Here is an 18,741-nt window from a genome sequence, read left to right on the forward strand (position 1 = left end):
CCATCATGGTCCGATGAACCACAATGCGAGGATAGCAAGCCGAACCCTCGATGTGTGGGCCTACTCCTCTTTCGGATTCTTAGTCCGAATTGGCCGTTTCTCAACGAATCCACTGAGTCAAACCAAGCGAGATGAATGAAACATAATTCAAGCGGTAAATAAACTAAAAATGACAAACTTTAGACAAATATCAGTATCGACAGTGCGTGCAGGATATGGGCCCACACGTAACAGGACTCTTGAATTCAGAATTCTCGATTCCACAAAAAAATTGTCTTGACAAATTAGGTGTATCCTTACTCCTAGACCTAGGCAACTCCTCGGCCATCGACCTCTGAGTCGTAAATTGGTGGTGGCGACTCCTTCTCGATCTCATCAGTCACGCATCCCCTAGGAAGGTGGATACTCTTAGGCTGTGCAATCTTGCGCAGGCAGGGCCCCGACGAGACGAAATTCGGGTCCGCACAGTTTCTTTTTACAGCCCTAATTAACTAATTCAACTATATATATTGAATCTTTAGTGACGACAGTCCTCATCGTGGGAAGTAGAAATAGCAATAATTCGAAATCATTCTATTAATTTGAAATGGTTATAATCTCTACCATGGGTTGGACTTATCTAACTAATATGAGATTAATATAGGCGTAGAGTGTCCAGATTTTTAATTTGTATAATTTAATTAGCGGACTTTATGTCACCTTGATCGTCACACAAACCTTTAATTAACTGTTTTTTTAAAACAATTCTTAAATATATGTTAGGAAATTAGTAAATTAATATGAAAGTAATAAAAGTGAGGTGATATACATAGAGGTGAGGCATCCAATTTAATTTGTTGTCTTTCCGCTTGTCGACAACAGGCCATCACCTGATGTGAGCATTAGCAAACTCATTTCCATTTCAATTATTAAAAAAAAAAGAAGAGAAACCATGCAATTCCATTTAAGAAACCTTATTCAATAAGTGCACTTCAACCTAACATGAATGAAGATGAGTATAATTGAGAATCACTTACTAATTTATTTATTTATTCAAGAATGATCATAATTACAAGGCTATATTTAATATGATTAATATATTTTCCCAACTTAAGAAATTAAGATTGCATTTGATTTTCGATTTACATCATGATCCAACTTAACTTGATTTTGAGTAATGATTGCAATTATTGACAAATATATAAACGTGTGAGAATATATATATGTATATATATATAGATATGAAAGTAGATGGGTAATTTATTATTAAAAATTTGATATAAAAATAGTTAGGAAAAATATGAGCGAAATATTATTATTAAATGGATAAAAAGATAAATTGAGTAGAGTAAAATTATTTATTTGAAAACCAAACAAAAGCCTAGCCATCATTAATCAATCATAACTGCCACAACTGTCTTTTAATTGATTTTTCATTTTTAACAATATTATGTACGTATGCCTTATCATTGTGCATTATTTGTAGAGCTGACAATTCGTGTCGTGTCGTGTTTATACGTGCCGTGTCTAAACGAGTTCGTGTCATCAGAATCATAACCCGTACACGACACGATTATTAAACGGGTCAGGTTTTGGAAACACGAACACGACCTGTTTATGTTCGTGTCAACCCGTGTCGTGTGTCAACCCGGACACGACACGTTTAAACCTGTTTATCGAACCGTGTCATAATAGGTACACGTATCCGTACACGACACGATTATAACCGATTACTCGACACGTTAACCCGACCTGTTTATTCAATTAGTCCGGTTACACAGACATGTTAACACGACCCGTTTATTCGATCAACCCGATTACACGGATACGTTAACACGACCCGTTTATTCGACACGTTAACACGACCCGTTCATTTGACACATTAACACGATTACGACCTGTTTATTCCGAACAAAAATTTCTAAAAATTCATGAGAAATTCCTAAAAATTCCGACCATACTCATTTCATTCATAGAAATGGATCATAATCTAGGAAGTACAAAGATCATGAGATATAAGTCTACTCTTAAGTCTTAAAAAAAGATTACAATAACATGTAATAGCATCATATCATTGATGCTTCCAAAGTAGGCATTCACCATTAGAAGGAGCAGAAATACATATAAATATATATGTTCACAATCACCTTCAAAGCTTTTATCTAATCGTCCAGACATCTTGGAGAGCTGATCGACATGGGGCTTGCAGTATAACACTTAGTCGTAGGAGGAGTAATTATTCAGCTGCATAACCTGCCCATGGGAAGAAAACTATATAGCAACTATGTGTTCATTTTCTATTTCTTATGTTGTCGGGCAGGAAGAAATGTGTATCTAAGCAATATATGAATATATACAGATTAATGCTCAATATACATATACATGCATCTATAGTAGCTGGGGAATATAATATAAATCATACTGCAGATTAAATCTTTTTTCAAGAATGGTACGGCTACCAAGCAAATTAGTGGCGGTAGAGGCAGCAATGAGATATTAGTCAGCTAGGAAATTTCGAAAAACGTCTTGTTTAATTTCGGTTTACATGGATACCACACGACCAATGCCGTCCATCTACACACATGTTCAGATCGAAGAACTTGTATAGCCTTTCCTCTTCTCTGCCATTAAAACATATGAGGGACCTAATAGAGGTCGCATCTTTATTTAATGTCATGGGACCATATAATTGGGACAACCACTGCAACTTGTATAATCAATCTGGATAGATACATTCTTCCTTCTTTTTCAGTCCTTTTCCAGTTTTCCTTTCCTTTTTTTTTCTTTTGTTTGTATCTTAGCAGCACCTAAACAACACCTCTAATCAACAACACCTAAACACATCTAATCTTTCTTCTGCACAGAATCAACTATGCAGCAAAACAGAGTGCAAAATTGGACGAAATCAAAGATGCAACAAACTGAGTAAAGCAGCGCAGGGAAGGGGAGTGCAGCGGACGGGTCTGCAGAGCAGCCAGCAACGATACCTGAGGTCGAGGCCGTGTGGTTGAGGTCTCGGTGACGTCACAACGTCTGAACAGTTAGAGAGGGCTCAACAATCGACGACTCGAGGGTCGCGTAGGGGAGGTCGCTGCGCTGAGGTCGCGGGGTCGAGCGACTCGAGCCGGGTTCGAGGTCGACGTCGTCTCTGAGGTCGGAGAGAGGGCTTGAGTCGAGGTTCGCGAGGTCGCGGTCACGGGGGTCCGAGGTCGCAGGGTCGAGCGGCAGGAGACAGGAGCAGGACAGGAGGCAGGACCGCATGAGGCTAGGAGGAATTTCAAAATTAGGGCATGAACTCTGATTTCAGAAAAAATCATGAACTCTCCTCTCGTCCTCCTGTCCCTGTGCAGGTGGAATTTCAAAATTAGGGTTAGTGGAAGGGTATATTGGTAAATTTGATTAGATAAATGGGTTAACGGATTACACGATTAAATAACACGATTAAACACGTTTTAATAAACAGGTTTAATCGTATCTAATCGGATTATGCGGGTTCAACCCGTTAAGACACTTTTATTAATCGTGTCTAAACGGGTTGAACCCGTTTAGACCGAATATCAAAAAATCTCAACCCGAACCCGTTTAACTTCGTGTCGTATCCATGTCGTGTTATCGTGTCGTGTCAAATATTGCCGGCCCTAATTATTTGGCTTTACAAAAATCTTACATCATAAAAAAAAGATGAATTTACCTAAAATGGTCTATAGTTTAACCATTTTGTCAAATCTATCATATGTTTTCTTTATCAAATCTATCACATTGTTTACTTTTTGCATCAAATATATCCTGGCATTATCTTTTCCGTCTACATCTAACGGCCGTACTGACGTGGCAAATATGGCCCACTATCTCTCCACTTGCCAAGTCAGCACGGCCATTAGATGTTGACGGAAAAGATAACGTCGGGATATATTTGATGCAAAAGGTAAATTATGTCATAGATTTGACCAAAAAAAAACATATGATAGATTTAACAAAATGGTTAAACCATTGGCCATTTTAGATAAAAACCTCTAAAAAAAAGTCTTACGTGCGTTCGACATCCTTTTCCACAAATCTAAGTGTATGACCAGTTAAAAAGAGTGTGTGTATGTATACATATACTAGTGAATTTACCCGTACGTTACAAGTGAAATCTTCTTTGATAATGTTAAAATACAGTGACCGAATATATAAAACTCTTTTAAAAAAATAAATATATAAATTATATGTAAATCAATAATATCTCCTTCTCAGTGGACTTATAACTATTTCTGGTTAGAAATATATTATTACTTGAATTTATAAAAAAAATTAAAAAAAATAGTTAATAATATCTAAGAATGTTGGTGACCCAAAAAAATTAAAAATTTGGCATTTCCATTATTTCTAGCATGAATTTTTTTAATTGAAAAATTATGAGTTTCTTATCACTTTTAGCGTGCCATCACTTTCATGTCGATTTTAATGGATTTTTCTAACATGGTACTAACATTGTAGATATGTATATATATTAATAATAGTATTTACATATGTGTAACATAAAAAAGTATATTCAAAATTAACATACTAATGACAAATCACTACATCTAAATATATGTATCAATTTTTGTACAATTTTACGAAATTATCCTCATTATTTTTTACTCTATTGAAGAAAAGTAAAACTGAATGCAAAAATAAAACTATAAAACTACTCGAAGTTTAAACTCATATATCTTATCTCGCACCTCTATCAATTCCCATGTGATCATCTTTCACTCTACTTTTTACTTATTTCTCTTCAACCCCCACTCTATCTCTATCTCAACCTCAGTTATTTTTCTTTTCTTTCACTAAAAAAATTATTTTTTTCAATTTTCGTCACAATTTTTTTAATTTTTTAATAATAACACGACTATATAGAATTATAAATGGTATATAATTATGAAAATACAAATGCAACGTCTTAAACTATGCTTTTTTTTCACACCGCGCATAGCGCTGGTGCAAAGTTTAGTATATGAATAATAAAAATTTGATAAGTATGATTCAATATTTGAAATGATTTTAAAAAAATGAAACTAATGCAATTTAAAAATAATTTATTTCAACAAAAAATTGTCGGTTGATATATTTTTGTGACTTGATCTTTCATTCAATGGAATATCCTAAAGAAAAAAATAGAGAGATGAATTTAAATTGTTAATAAAAGTTTACAAAATAATTAATAGAAATACTATTTTCATGAATAGTCTTGCAATGACATCCATAACACGAAAATTTAGAAAAATCCAACCCAAATTGATCGAAAAATTTTGAAAATTAAAGACCTTAAGGATCGGGTTTAAGTTTTAAAGAAAGAAAATTAGAAGGAAGTTTGATTTTATGTATATATAAATTTATTTTAGTAATTCATATTATATATTATAATTTTTATACTTAACAAATAAAATAAAATAAAACATACAATACACTTTAGATCCCACCTAAGGTGGAAGAGTAAATTTAATTTAAATTGCAAGCTAATAACTTGTATTGATAATCGATATTAGATTTACATTGAAAGCAACTTATCTGTCCTTTTGAACACACGTTAGGGTTATAATAATAACGAAAATGTACTGCATAAGTTTCTTTTTAACTATTAGGCTAAACCCCTTAGGGTTGAAACCAACATGCATCTAGCATGATGCTTCTGGTACCCATAGTTGTATTATTATTTTATATAGAGAATATTATTTATAATATAATTGTATGTCAAAAAGTTGTACACACTGAATTAGATAATTTTTTTCAATTAAAGTTTATACTAATTTGTTACATAACTGAAGAGTTTAAAATAACTAATTATCAATATAAATTTAGAGCTAAAATAATTATCAGAATAAAATAAAATAAGAAGAAAGAAGAAAGGGAAAGTGACGTGGAATCGTCACACTCTATAAACTAGTTTTTCTTAAGGCGATTATGTGCGAGGGAGAAACCTAGCTTGTTCGGACGGCAGATTATATATGGAGAGTTATGGTACGGCAAATTATGAAGGATTATAATACAAGTTTGTATAATAATAGTCTAAAATCCACTTCTCCATAACTCACGATCCAAACAAGTGGTGAATGCTTTTAGGGGAGTTAAAAGAGAGAGAAGTTGTTCTTTTATGATTAGAGGCCCCCATGTCTCATACTTTCAGATTGAGAATAATTATGCATATTCTCGCTTGGTAACTAAGATTTTAGGCTTCATTCTCGTTGTAAAACTATTCGTACCCATATATTAGCCTTATTAATAGATATCTTCGAAAACTAGTCCTTAATTAAGCTCTCAAGTGGGACTATCAAAGTCTATTTATTAATTATTAAGATTTTTGTTTCAATATTTTATTTCTATGGGCATTCTTTATAACCGAGAGATTCTCTAATGTCGAATCAGTTTCAAAACATGTAAATTAAAACATTTTGAATATTACCACATGAATAATATGCGTCGTCAAGATGAAACTCGATGTGACACACACACACACACAGGAGTTTAATATATAAGATGCATGACAATTGGCCATGGCTTTCACTAATTAACGTTCTTATTCTGTTTACCAAAAAAATTAAAGATTTCTTATTCTGTATTATAAGATGATCGTGAAAAGAACGAGCAGATCAAATCACATGTTCCTCAGTGGCTGAACAGTTAGTTCTCCAGTTATTTCTAGCTGCTAAATCATCATATATAGATGCATAAATGATAATTTAATTACCATCTCAAACAAGTTCAGGACTTAATACATACTATTACACTAGAGAGAAAGAGAGAGAGCAATGAGCATAACTAACTTTCCACAGAACAATTCATATCTAACTTTTTACTCATCAGTATGAAGCAACAAAGAAACCATCTGCTGCTGCTGCTGCTGGTGCTAGCGGTGGACTCCCTTCCAGGCGGTTCATAGGACGACTCGGTGGAGAAACTCTTGGCGCAGGCGGCGGAGATCTCGCGGGCACTTCATAATCTCGTTGGCTTCGGTCACCAACTGCCCCGGATGCTGGTCGTGGACTTCTTCCAAGGTCGGTTAATGGATGACTCGGTGGAGAAACTCTTGGCGCAGGCGGCGGAGGTCTCGCAGGCCTTTGATAATTTTGGCTTCCATCGCCAGCAGACGACAAGCTATCTGTCTTCAGAATGGGTGAGCTCATTGCCTTGTCACCCATCATTAGGGAAACATCATCAGGAACGTGATTGTCGTTCGTTATTGGACGTGATGGGGGCGACACTTTTGGAGCTGGTGGCGGTGGACTAGCCGACCGTTGGAAATCATCACTTGGCATTGATGATGGCAGTTGAATATAATTCGGCGTTCTTGAAGCAGAAAAGGAGCCGCTTGGATTTTGGTTGAACATCGGTGACGGCCCTGATGGGGTCACTGGAGGCGGAGGCGAGGGGCTTGAGGGTCTCCAATTCGGAATAGTGATCAACATTTGATCATGTTCTCCATTCGAACTAATTAATTCTGTGAAGCATGCATGAAAAAAAAAAAAAGAAAAAGGAAAATGAGAACCTGCCATATAGAATATATATGTATATACTATTGAATGATTAAGATGAACTGGTGCTACAATATATAGTGAATCTCCCCACACGCACGCACGCACACACATATAGACATATATATGTCGATAAAGAGCTGGAAAAATAGGTGGCAAATGCAATGGAGACGTCGGTTTGTAGCAGTACGTACCAGACAAAGGTCTAATTGTCTCTGCAACATCAAACATGGAAGCAATTAGTCCGAAGAAAGCTGCTATCAGCAACACAGAAGGGAGACTTCTTCTCATGATTGATGAAATGAACTGAAACCACCCTCTCTCGTATATGTGATGCTGTGTTGCTGATCTGTAGTAGGAAATAAAGGGTCTCAAATGCCCGTATATATATGGAGAGCATGAAGTGATCTGGAGTAGTAGGTAAGGAAAATTCTAAGATATACAGGGTTAAAAAAACTTCAAAGTAATTTACTTTATGTACCATATATATGATGTATTTTCAATTCTATGGAGCAGACCAACCTAGTAGATACTTATTGACATCAAAGGCTCGAAGAAGTACACATATTTGTTTGTCATTATATATTATATAAATACGTATATATGATTTTTAATATAAATATACATACATACATACATCATAACGAGAAGGTTGAATAGATCAGTGTGAAATGTACTTGAAATTCTTTTCCGTACATTTGACTAATTATTAAAATTTATTATTTTGTAAAACCTTGCAATGCACTTCCATATATTTCAAGCTAATTGTGTTCGGCTGGATCGATCATGAAGCGTGAGAATCTCTGTAAAAGAATGCTCAAAATTTGATCGATTATTAGGTGCATATTTGTCATCTGTATTCCATTTCAAAATTCCAAACAGACAGGTTTCCGTACATAGTTTTGTCCTATGCACGCACTATAACGACGGACTAAATGTAAGACTAGTCAAACCTTTTATGCCATGCAAATTTTAAAATAACAGTTAATTCTTATTATGTTAATTATATTGCTAGGCGCATTGACTCTAAATCAGTCATTAGTAGAATTGGAAGCACTCTATCTATCTATCTATATATATAGAAAAAACATCTGTTGACTCTATAGTTGGGTATAATTATTAATATTAATATTGTAGTTAGGTATCAATTACCAAGATTGCCGTGTGAATTTTATTTCTTTTTGTTAATGTAGTTGAAGTATGCGGATTCTAGTTATTAGCTTGTAATGGGGATGCACGTGAAACATTAGCTAGCATGCCAACTTTTAATTCAATGGCGCGGTGAACAGTGTTCTTATAATCATTCCAGCTTCAACTAATTTCGACTGTAGAGTTGGTAAAGAAAAGATAGTGAGATACCAACATGATTTGATTCAAGCGGTTCGATACTTATTCCCTTTAATCAAGGTTTCGGATTCGAGTCTAGTGAATGGAGAAAATCTATGGTGGGAGAGTTTTACCCTTTAGTGGATCGATCAGCTCGAACTAGATTAATCGGAGCTCGTTGGGCTTTTAAATATCATGATACACACCGAAAAAAAGATAGTGAGATTAATTAATGGATATAGTTATTCTTGTTCAATCGGTAAAAAACTTAATCCCAATTAAGAGAAAAAGAAAACTTAGGTTGTGTTTGGTAATGGAGCGGAGTATGATTTAACTCAATTCCAAATATTTTGAAAATTGAATAACAGCCCCATAGTTTTTTCATTTTTTGAAACATGCCCCAACCCCCCTCTCTCTCTCCTCTCAATCACCACCTTCGTTCTTCTTGTTGCCCCCTGCACTGTTCATCTTCCTCCGTTCCCTAGAGCTTCCTTGGCTTGAATGCTTCAGATTTCTCCGGTGTAACTCTCCCAAGCATCCAATGCGGGGTGGGTACTCGAGATGCTTTCGGAGCTGAAGAAGAACCTGGGTCTCGGAAGCTTGCAGCTGTTGGGTCCTCGGGATAACAGACAAGCTCCGTGAAAGAACCACAAGAGCGACGAACCCCGACACACCCATTGAGGAAAAGATCACAACTTTGGATTAATTGTCGCAGGGGAAGAGACAGACAAACAGTGCCCATGACCCATCTTTTCTTTTTTTCCTTTTCCTTTTTTTGGTGAAAGCCCATGACCCATCTGAGAATTATCTCCGGACAAAGGACTTTCCTAGAAGACGAAGAGCCGGAGGGAGATAAAGGGAGAGGAAAGAAAGGTGTCCATGTTCGTCTCCGATCTCAATCTAACTTCGATTGAACCATCATTGAGGGTTCAATAGAGGAGGCGAAAGGAGATCTTGGCTTTTAGGGTTTCGTCAATTCGAAATATGAGGTGGAATTTGGTTTGATTTCTTGCTCGAGGTTTGTCAAATCAAAATCTGAGACTCATCGTGGCTCAAGATGTATTATCATGAGTTGTAATTGGCCTGTCTTGTGTGGGATGGCCATGGAAGTGGAGTGAGCAGTTAGAGGAGAGGAGAGAGAGGCGTGAAAATGAGAAAGAAGATTAACAGTGTTTCGAGGAAGGGACGAGGTAAAATTAAAAAATTTTAAAAAATTTGGGTCGTTTTAAAATTTTAAAAGTTTGGAGTAGAATGTAAATTAATTGAACCCCTTTAAACTTCCAAATGTCAGGTGGTGCGTACTAAAAAAAAAACCTGTAATACTCAAAATGAAAAAAATAAAAATAAAAATGTCAAGAAAAAGGGTAAGAGAAGGATTCATGGGTACCCTACTCTCTCCCTAAGAAATAGACGGAGGAGTTTTAAATTATTAATAAGATTATAAAATATATTGCTTGTAGAAAATTAATTGATCAAAGTCGGAGTAAGATGTATGTGCACTCAGTCACCTCTGTAATTCATTTTGCTTAGCGGAGGAGCTGAACATACCCTATATATTATAGGGTAAATAAAATAACCTAAAAAAACATGATAATGCGCGGTAATGGCCGGCCGGGTTGTTATTTGTATCCAATTAACTTCCATTATTATCCGTAAAAGTAACTTTAATCTCGACGTTTTGCAAGCGTGGCTTCCGTCCATGAAAGAGCGAGATAGCTCTCTATGAAAACCCCTTCAGAATATGCATTTATGTGCAATATTGACTTTAATATGTCGTGATATCACTATTTAACGGGTACTTTTATAACTAACTAATGACTAATATACTATACGGAAAATCTTAATTATTTGGGTTATGATACTAATTTCCTTCAGCAAGTTGTGGAGAGCTCACTAAAAACCAACAGCGCTTCATCATATATATTCAGCGTTAGATGGTTCCTTTTCACACGAACAATCAATTCAACTATATCAAATCTATAGCGACAACAATCCTTATCATGGGAAGTAGAAATAACAATAATTTGAAATTATTCTGTTAATTAAAATGGCTATATATAATCTATATATCAAGATTTGGACTTAATTATCTAACTAATAATATGAGATTAATATATATACGTAGTGTGTGCAGTGTTTAACTTGCAGAATTTAATTAACAAACCCTGTGTCACCTTGATCATCACAAACCTTGAATGACAGTTTTTCTTTTTCTAATAATTCTAAAATATAAATAAGGAAATTAGTGAATAAATATAAAACTAATAAAGGTATGTATAAAACTTTTTTTTTTCTTTTTTATGAATATAGCTATGTAGGCTTGGTGAGGTGAGGTTGAGGGATCCAATTAAATTTGTTGTCTACCACTCGTCGAGAGCAGGCCATCACCTAAAGAGCGTTAAGAAACCATTTCCCATTAAAAAAACATTATCCAATAATTCCACTTTAACCAAACATGTGAGTGAATTTAAATATAATTGGGACTGATACTCACTATAGTTAAAAAAGGCTAACTAATCTCTTTTTCCAGCTTTTCAAACCAAGTCCAATGGGGGTACCCGGTTGGATGCCGCTTGCCCCGTGACAGGCAAGTAGAACCAGCACTAGCACCAGCACCTCCTCCCCCATCTTGCCCTCTCCAATGAGAGTAGGCTGTGTGGTATGCTTCCGAGCCCACGTGACTTGCCCTCTAACTTTTTTAATTTTTAAATTTTTTTTAAAATATATATATATATATATATATATATATAAAAGTTGGATAAACAGTCAATTTCAACGATCCTTTTTTTAAAAAAAAATTATTTTATTTTTTATTAGTTAATTAATTCTTTTATGTTTAATTAACTTAAGTAATTATTATTATATTATATTATTTATATTATATAAATAGATATTTATTCATATACAATTTAATTTTTTGTGTTTCCTATGAAAATAAAAAGTGGGTGCCAACCGTTAAAGTGACATATTTGAGTGAATTTTTTTTTTTATTATGCGGCATCGGATGGGATCCAAGTGACACTGCAATTAAGCCTGCTCTCAAAGAAATTCCTAGGCGGGATCTTTTGTGATCATCAATCGATCTTTTTTTTCTTTTGCTGAAATCATCGATTAATCATAACCGTTCATTTTTACTAACAATTTATTATGTACGGATGTCTAGCTTATCATTGTGCAATAATAGGCCTAATTAACAAAAAATAATCGTAATCATGGAAAAAGAAGTCTTACGTACGTCCGGCATCCTTTTTCCTCAATGCGATGGCCAGCTAAAAAGTACATATGTCCGATACCTGTGCCAAAATTGGGTAAAAAATTTTAGATTAAAATATTCGTAAGAGACAAAAGGCATGTATGTCTGTTCTTATTATCAGTCATGTACTGCATGGATATAAATTATTCGCCCACAATATTCGATGAGTTTCTACCAGAAAGTCCTCGAATATAATATATAATCACGTGGTACACATTTATGTGATGGTTTTTTTTAATGTGATTCATAATTGAGTTGCGAGTTACCGAGCAAAAGAAACACACCATAATTAAGTGGCGAAGTGTAAAATATGAATATAAGGGAGTTCTAGCTAGCTATCGTAGCTTCTTGTGATAATAAGAAGAGTGTTTTTTTATTTTTAATTTTTTTTCCGTTCGACTAATTTCCAGAACTCCATGAACCGCTGGCGATACCAATAGCATTCCGATAGCTTCAAGGAATTTTAATTCCATGATGGAATAGATATATGAAATCTTTTTTAACTATTAGGCTAAACTCCTTAGGTCGTTAAAAAAAACATTTTTACCTTATAAGGAAATTTGACCTTTTAAACATGATTAATAAAAAGCAATGTTATGTATACCCTATAATATTTTTGTATGATATCTGAGGCTAGATATTCAGGGTGCGTTTGAATTCAAAGTTAAAGTAATATATATATATATATATGTGTGTGTGTGTGTGTCATTCCTTCATTTTGCCCTCCATATCCTTATTTAACAAATCTCAAGCGCTATAAACATGCATTCAAGAAAATTGATCAGCACATATAACAGCTAGCTCACGCTGGGAGTTGGAGTCACAATGTTTTTATAAGTAATAAAATAAATTGAAGCTGATGTATAAACTGTACAGTGTAGTATTATATATTCAGCTAATTAACAGCGATGATCATGACACAAGCATTAATTGGCTAGGCTTAATTAATGGGAGAAGTGCAGCATAAGCCCTATAAATTTAGACTTTTTGTATTTAAGTTCTATAAGTTTCAATTTGGACTTTTCAGTCTTATATGTTTGCTCCGTAAACTACTTTTGATTCTATCTGTTGACAATCATTGGGGATCTACTGACGCGAACTTCACACTGTCAAATATGTCCTAGGTAGCTGTTAATTGTCAACATGGTAATTTTTTATTGGCTGAAAATTAAAATGTTAAAAAATTAAAAATGAATTTCATAAATTAACATAAGAAGTCCACGTGGAAATTTTTTATTTGCTAAAAACTTTTTAAAAAATATTTAATTAATTATTATTTTTAATAAAAAAAATTATAGAAAAAAATTATTTTAAAAAAAGGAAAATCGAAAGGGGGCGGAGGCCCAGGTTGGGGCCTCCATCCTAATTACCACTCCCTGATTGGGGTCATCGGTGACCCCAGAGGTCGCTGGCGACTCTAATCGAGGGGTGGTGACTAGAGTCAAAGCCACATCTAGAGGAGTCAGAAGAATCCCCAACCCTCTGGAATCAAGAGAATTCACAATTTCCACTCTCGGCCATCGCTCCCCTTCCAAATTTTTTTTAAAAATTTTTAAAAATTTTTAGCCAAAAGAAAATTGCCATCGACCAATAGAAAGTTGCCACGTAGACTTCATATTTTAATTTTTGAAATTCTTTTATTGATTTTCTAAAAATTTAAATTTCAAGTAATCGAAAATTTCCACGTGGACAATTAACAGCCACCTAGGACTTGATAGTATGAAGTCCGCGTCAGCATATCCCTAACAGTTGTCAACAGATATGACCAAAAGTGTGTTATGGAGCAAACATATCGGACTGAAAAGTCCAAATTGAAACTTATAGGATTAAAGTCCAAAAAATCCAAACTTATAGCATTTCTGCTATACTTATCCCCTTAATTAATACATATATAAATCATTAACGACACAACCATCCATTCCCTTGGGTTATAATTGAGAAAGTTCATAAATTTTCAAAAATTAAAGTTAGTTTCTTTTTCCTTCACTTTTATTTTTTCTCCAAATGAAGAACTAATTGAGAAGGTCCACGCAAGTAACTTAAAAATAGAGTGCACTACCACTGTCACCCTCAACTTTTCAATTTGCTACCATTTTCACCCTCAACTTTTCAATTTGCTACCATTTTTACCTCTGACATATTTTTACCACCAGTTTTCCCCAAATGTTATTGTTCCGTCTATCGTTTTTGCCCCTCTGTCATCTTTTTAAACGAAACGATGACGTGGTAGCTCTTGTGGCTAAAACGACGTTACAAATATTATTATAAAATCCAATTTGTTCAAAATGATGCTATTTTACACTTTTTGAATTTTTTAAAATTTATGAAGTCATCAGGACTGCAGGAGGGACCAGAGCGGGTTGAGGACCGGCCTACTGACCATCGCTCCCTCAAGCATGATCTACAGAGTCCAGCGGTGGGAGAGAAGGGGAAGGGGGATTTGTCTGCTCCCTCCCACTCTCACTCCTTGTTTCGAAACAAGGAGGTGTAGCGGGCAAATCGAGTACCCCCCTTCCTCACCATGCTATTGCGGCCATCGCCTTTCCCGACGTGGTCGCCAGAGTTTGAAGACCACGCCTGGAGAGGCAGTGGCCGGCTAGGGGGCTACTAGCTCGGTCTGTCCCTCCGCCCCCTCCCGCGTTCCGAAACATGGAAAAAAAAAAAAGGGAAACATAGAGGGAGAGCGAGATGGGATAGACCGGCGCGGGGCCCTTCGCCACCACCCCCCTCCAGGCATGGTCGCCGGAGTCCCTCCCTATTTTGAAACAGGGAGGAAGAGTAGGGGAGGGCAGACTAGCCTGGGCCCTTCCCCCTGTGGCCATGGCTCCCTCGAGCGTGGTCTCCAGAGTAATTGTTGCCATTAGAGGCAGAGAGAGAATTGATCAATAAAGGAGGAAGGAGGTAGCGAAGGCTGGCACAAAAACCCCTTCGATCTGCCTCTTCCTCTAGCCCAGTCAGTTTCCCCATCAACAAAAAAAGAACAAACATGAAAACGACGTCATTAAGGAAAATGATATCATTTGAGGGGAAGAGGGCAAAATGGCACCATATGAAACTGTGATGTATTTGGCATTAAATTTTTTTTTTTCAATATCATTATATCCATGTAGGATGTTAGTTAACATTTTCGTTGTGAGAGCTAACGGAGGGGTAAGATTGTTAGATGGATTGCAAATATTTAGGGTAAATTTGTGGTAAAAATATCTGAAGGGCAAAAGTAATGGCATTTTAAAAAGTTTAGGGTGACAGTGGCAGTGCACTATTAAAAATAAATAGGTGTATGAACTCATGGCAGCCACAACTAACTAGCTAGCTAGCATATATTTTTTGCAAGAAAATAGAATTCAGATTGGGAATATTGGATGGACTATTAGGTGAGTAGTGCCCTCAGTATTAAGATGATTATATGATTATAACTGCATATACATATATATGTATATATAATGGCATGTGAAAACACTTTCTAGGAACAGTCTATTATTTAATCATTTTAGGCGACAGAACTTTTTGAAGAACAGAACATTGTGTTCCATTATTGTTTCTATCTTTTACATGCGATTGGGCCTTCTAAAAAGCGGTAAACCTATTCTGCATATGCTTATCCGAAGGTCCATGCATATATGTTATGACGACTTCCTGAAAATCTATGGATCGATGTGATTCACGATCCCTTTGGAAGGGAAGCAGCTCGGCTCAGCTGTACATTCCCATGTGTTTGATATATATATATATAAAAGATCCGTATTCAAATGTATAATATGTAAACCATAAAAAAAAAAAAGTAGAAAAATGACTGAAACAAAAAAAGCAACAAAATCTAGAGAACTAAATGTATAATTTTCCCTTCTCCTCTTCATCCTCCTTGGCAAAATGGATACTTCTTTTGCTCGCTGGTACTCCGGCCGCCTCGCCCTTGTGCCTCCTCTCAACTCTTCGTCTCTATCTTGTCCCTACTATGAAATTCTTGAAGAGTTATGTTAACTAGTTGGTGTTGTTACTACTGAACTCATGTGATGAAACCTTCATATTGTTGTTATTGATATATATATTAGGACTGTATGTTGTTTAAGTCATTATCGGTTTAAAAAAACGAGTTCTCTATGGGAACCGTTAGCTTAGCGATAAGGTTTTGGAAAATCTCCTCCAATTTTATTATTCATCATAATAGTTTGCGTAATAATCAATATAGTTTATAACTGAAACTAATAATAAAACTACTTATTTGTAAAAATTACGAATTCTCTATTCATATTAAACAATCTATTCTTTTAAAGATGGTATCATGTTATCATATATGATATTATTTTTCTTTTTATTTCATGAAATGTGTTTTCAATGGGTTAAACGGGTTGATTCTTGAATATAAAGCTTATAGTTTTATTCTTAAAAAGAGAGGTACGGATAAGATTTGAAAATAATATTAAGTAAATAAAAACATGATGAACTTAAAAAAAATGAAAATGCTTGCATTTTATACAAATATAAAGTTAAATTAACAATGAAATTAATTTTCATCGTTTGGTCCTTTCTTACGGATAAGGGAGAAAAACTATTACTTGTAATTCAAAAAGTATGTGTATACCTAATATAATTTCTTATGAAAAATACAATATAGAAGAAGAAAATATTTGTCTGTGAATAAATATTTAAAAATAGAGTAAAGGATATATGCATAACTCTTCAGCAAATAGATAGAGAGAATAGAGTAAAATGGATGGTGCAAATCTTATGGTGATCAAGAAAAAAATGAGAAAAACTTTTATATTACATGGGCGTAAATACATGACATTACATCTTTTAATGAATAACTAGTGAACCATATGACGGAGTCATTTGATTCGGTGACCTCGATTTTTGGGGGAAGGGGGTGGCCTTTGTCAAGGCCCCATCAACTGAACCGAAAAACCACCGACCGATCGCCGGTGACCCCAATTGGGGTGGTGGCGGCCGGAGGCGAAGGCCCCACCGTTGGCCACCTCCCCTCTTCCTCCCTTAGTTTTTTTTTCCTTAATTTTTTAAGATTATTTTTTTAATTTGGAACCTACTCAGTCAATCACCATGAGTCACGTGACATTATCAAGTACACGTTAGCAATTTCGATTAAAACTAAAGTAGATATTTACATTGTGCTGGCATTGTTATCAAATCGATAGTTTATTATTTTTGGTGCAAATGAAAAGTTCGTCCTAAAATCTTTAAAATGTGAAAAGTTTAGATTTTTTGTTATTAACCAATTTTTTAATCGCATTAAATAATAGATATTTAATTTTTTTCAATTGCGTCATATTTTTCATTTATGTTTTAATCCAGTTATTTTGTCAAGTGTGCTCCTTTGTATCGATGCATGGATTTTGATACATTTGGATGAAAATAATTCAAGAGATTAATCTTTCAGTAAATTCTATAGTGTAAAACTTGAAGTTTTAGCTTGATATAAAAAGAATCTTTTAAGTCTAGTTTCAACAAAAAAAAATCTCGGTTTGAATAGTAGGATTAAATAAATAAATATTAATCAAAAGAAAGAGTAAAATGACACAAATAAATAATACTGAAATTTTTCATGGAGAATTTTAAAAATAAGAAAAATATTTTAAAAAATCCCAATAATGAAAAAGACGCACATTCAAATGTAAAATCTAGTTTCAAGAAAAGAAATCTCAGTTTGAATAGCAGGATTTAATAAATAAATATTAATCAAAAGAAACAATAAAATGGCACAAATAAACAATATTGAAATTTTTAGTGGAGAATTTTTAAAATAAGAAAAATATAAAAAAATCCCAATAATGGAAAAGACACACATTCAAATTTTTTACATATCTTATACTATTATTATTAAAGTGAAAGTTTGATTATAATTACCACATTATTTATAGGATGTGATTAAAAAGTTGAAAGTATTATTTATTCTCAGTTTAAGTATGATACGACCTATAATAAAAGATAGGAGTCAAAGAAATAAGGCGCACTTAATATTATTATCCACTCTCTTTCCTTCCATGTTCAACATCTCCTTTTTTTTTTCAAATTCTATCTCCAATTCTAAATCTTTATATTTCTTACCCTTAAGTTTTATTTTCTCTTCCAAATTAATCCATCCATAAACATATTGAAAAAAACATTATAGTTAGAGCACAGGACGCGCGAGTTACGTTGTGCTAATGCATGAGTAAATTTATATATATGTATACATACACAAATAAGAAAATGGAAAAATGAAAATAATAAAGAATATATGTGTATATATATATATAGATACACAGGAAGAAGGCAAACTTGAAAATGAAAAAAAAATGAAAAGCTAGAAAAACATAGGCTTGACATATAATATAACAAATTAACTTCGAATAAGTATCTTTTGAAATTATTAAAAAATTAATTATAATAATTTAATATTATTCATATTTTACTAAAATTAACATATCATCTTTTTTTCCGTATTTTAGTTTTAGGATGGGTTCGCTTGTCCATGCTATATATATATATCATCATCATCATCATTTAAACTCTCGACTACCTCTTTACCGTGTATGTATACAAACATCTAAGTCTAATAGATTCTTTTCAAAATAAAAATAAGTTATTAAATTCAAGATGGTCTTGTAGTTAATACATAAATAAAGATGTATATTATATCTCCATTCAATAAGAACGCGCTACCACTATACCAATATTTATTTTTATTGT

At 34.2% G+C, this 18,741-nt stretch overlaps 1 protein-coding gene across 1 annotated transcript; it reads right to left on the bottom strand.

The window, feature by feature from the left end:
• Positions 1-6,613: 6,613 nt before the first annotated feature.
• On the bottom strand, positions 6,614-7,847 carry LOC116197163 (proline-rich receptor-like protein kinase PERK9). The gene is made up of 2 exons (XM_031527217.1): positions 7,670-7,847; positions 6,614-7,441 (listed from the first exon to the last, which is right to left on the bottom strand). Exons 1-2 carry the CDS (start codon positions 7,764-7,766, stop codon positions 6,804-6,806), a joined length of 735 nt encoding a protein of 244 aa, XP_031383077.1. The 5' UTR covers positions 7,767-7,847; the 3' UTR covers positions 6,614-6,803.
• Positions 7,848-18,741: the final 10,894 nt, after the last annotated feature.

Source organism: Punica granatum, chromosome 1 (assembly GCF_007655135.1).
Source record: "Punica granatum isolate Tunisia-2019 chromosome 1, ASM765513v2, whole genome shotgun sequence".
NCBI lineage: Eukaryota > Viridiplantae > Streptophyta > Magnoliopsida > Myrtales > Lythraceae > Punica > Punica granatum.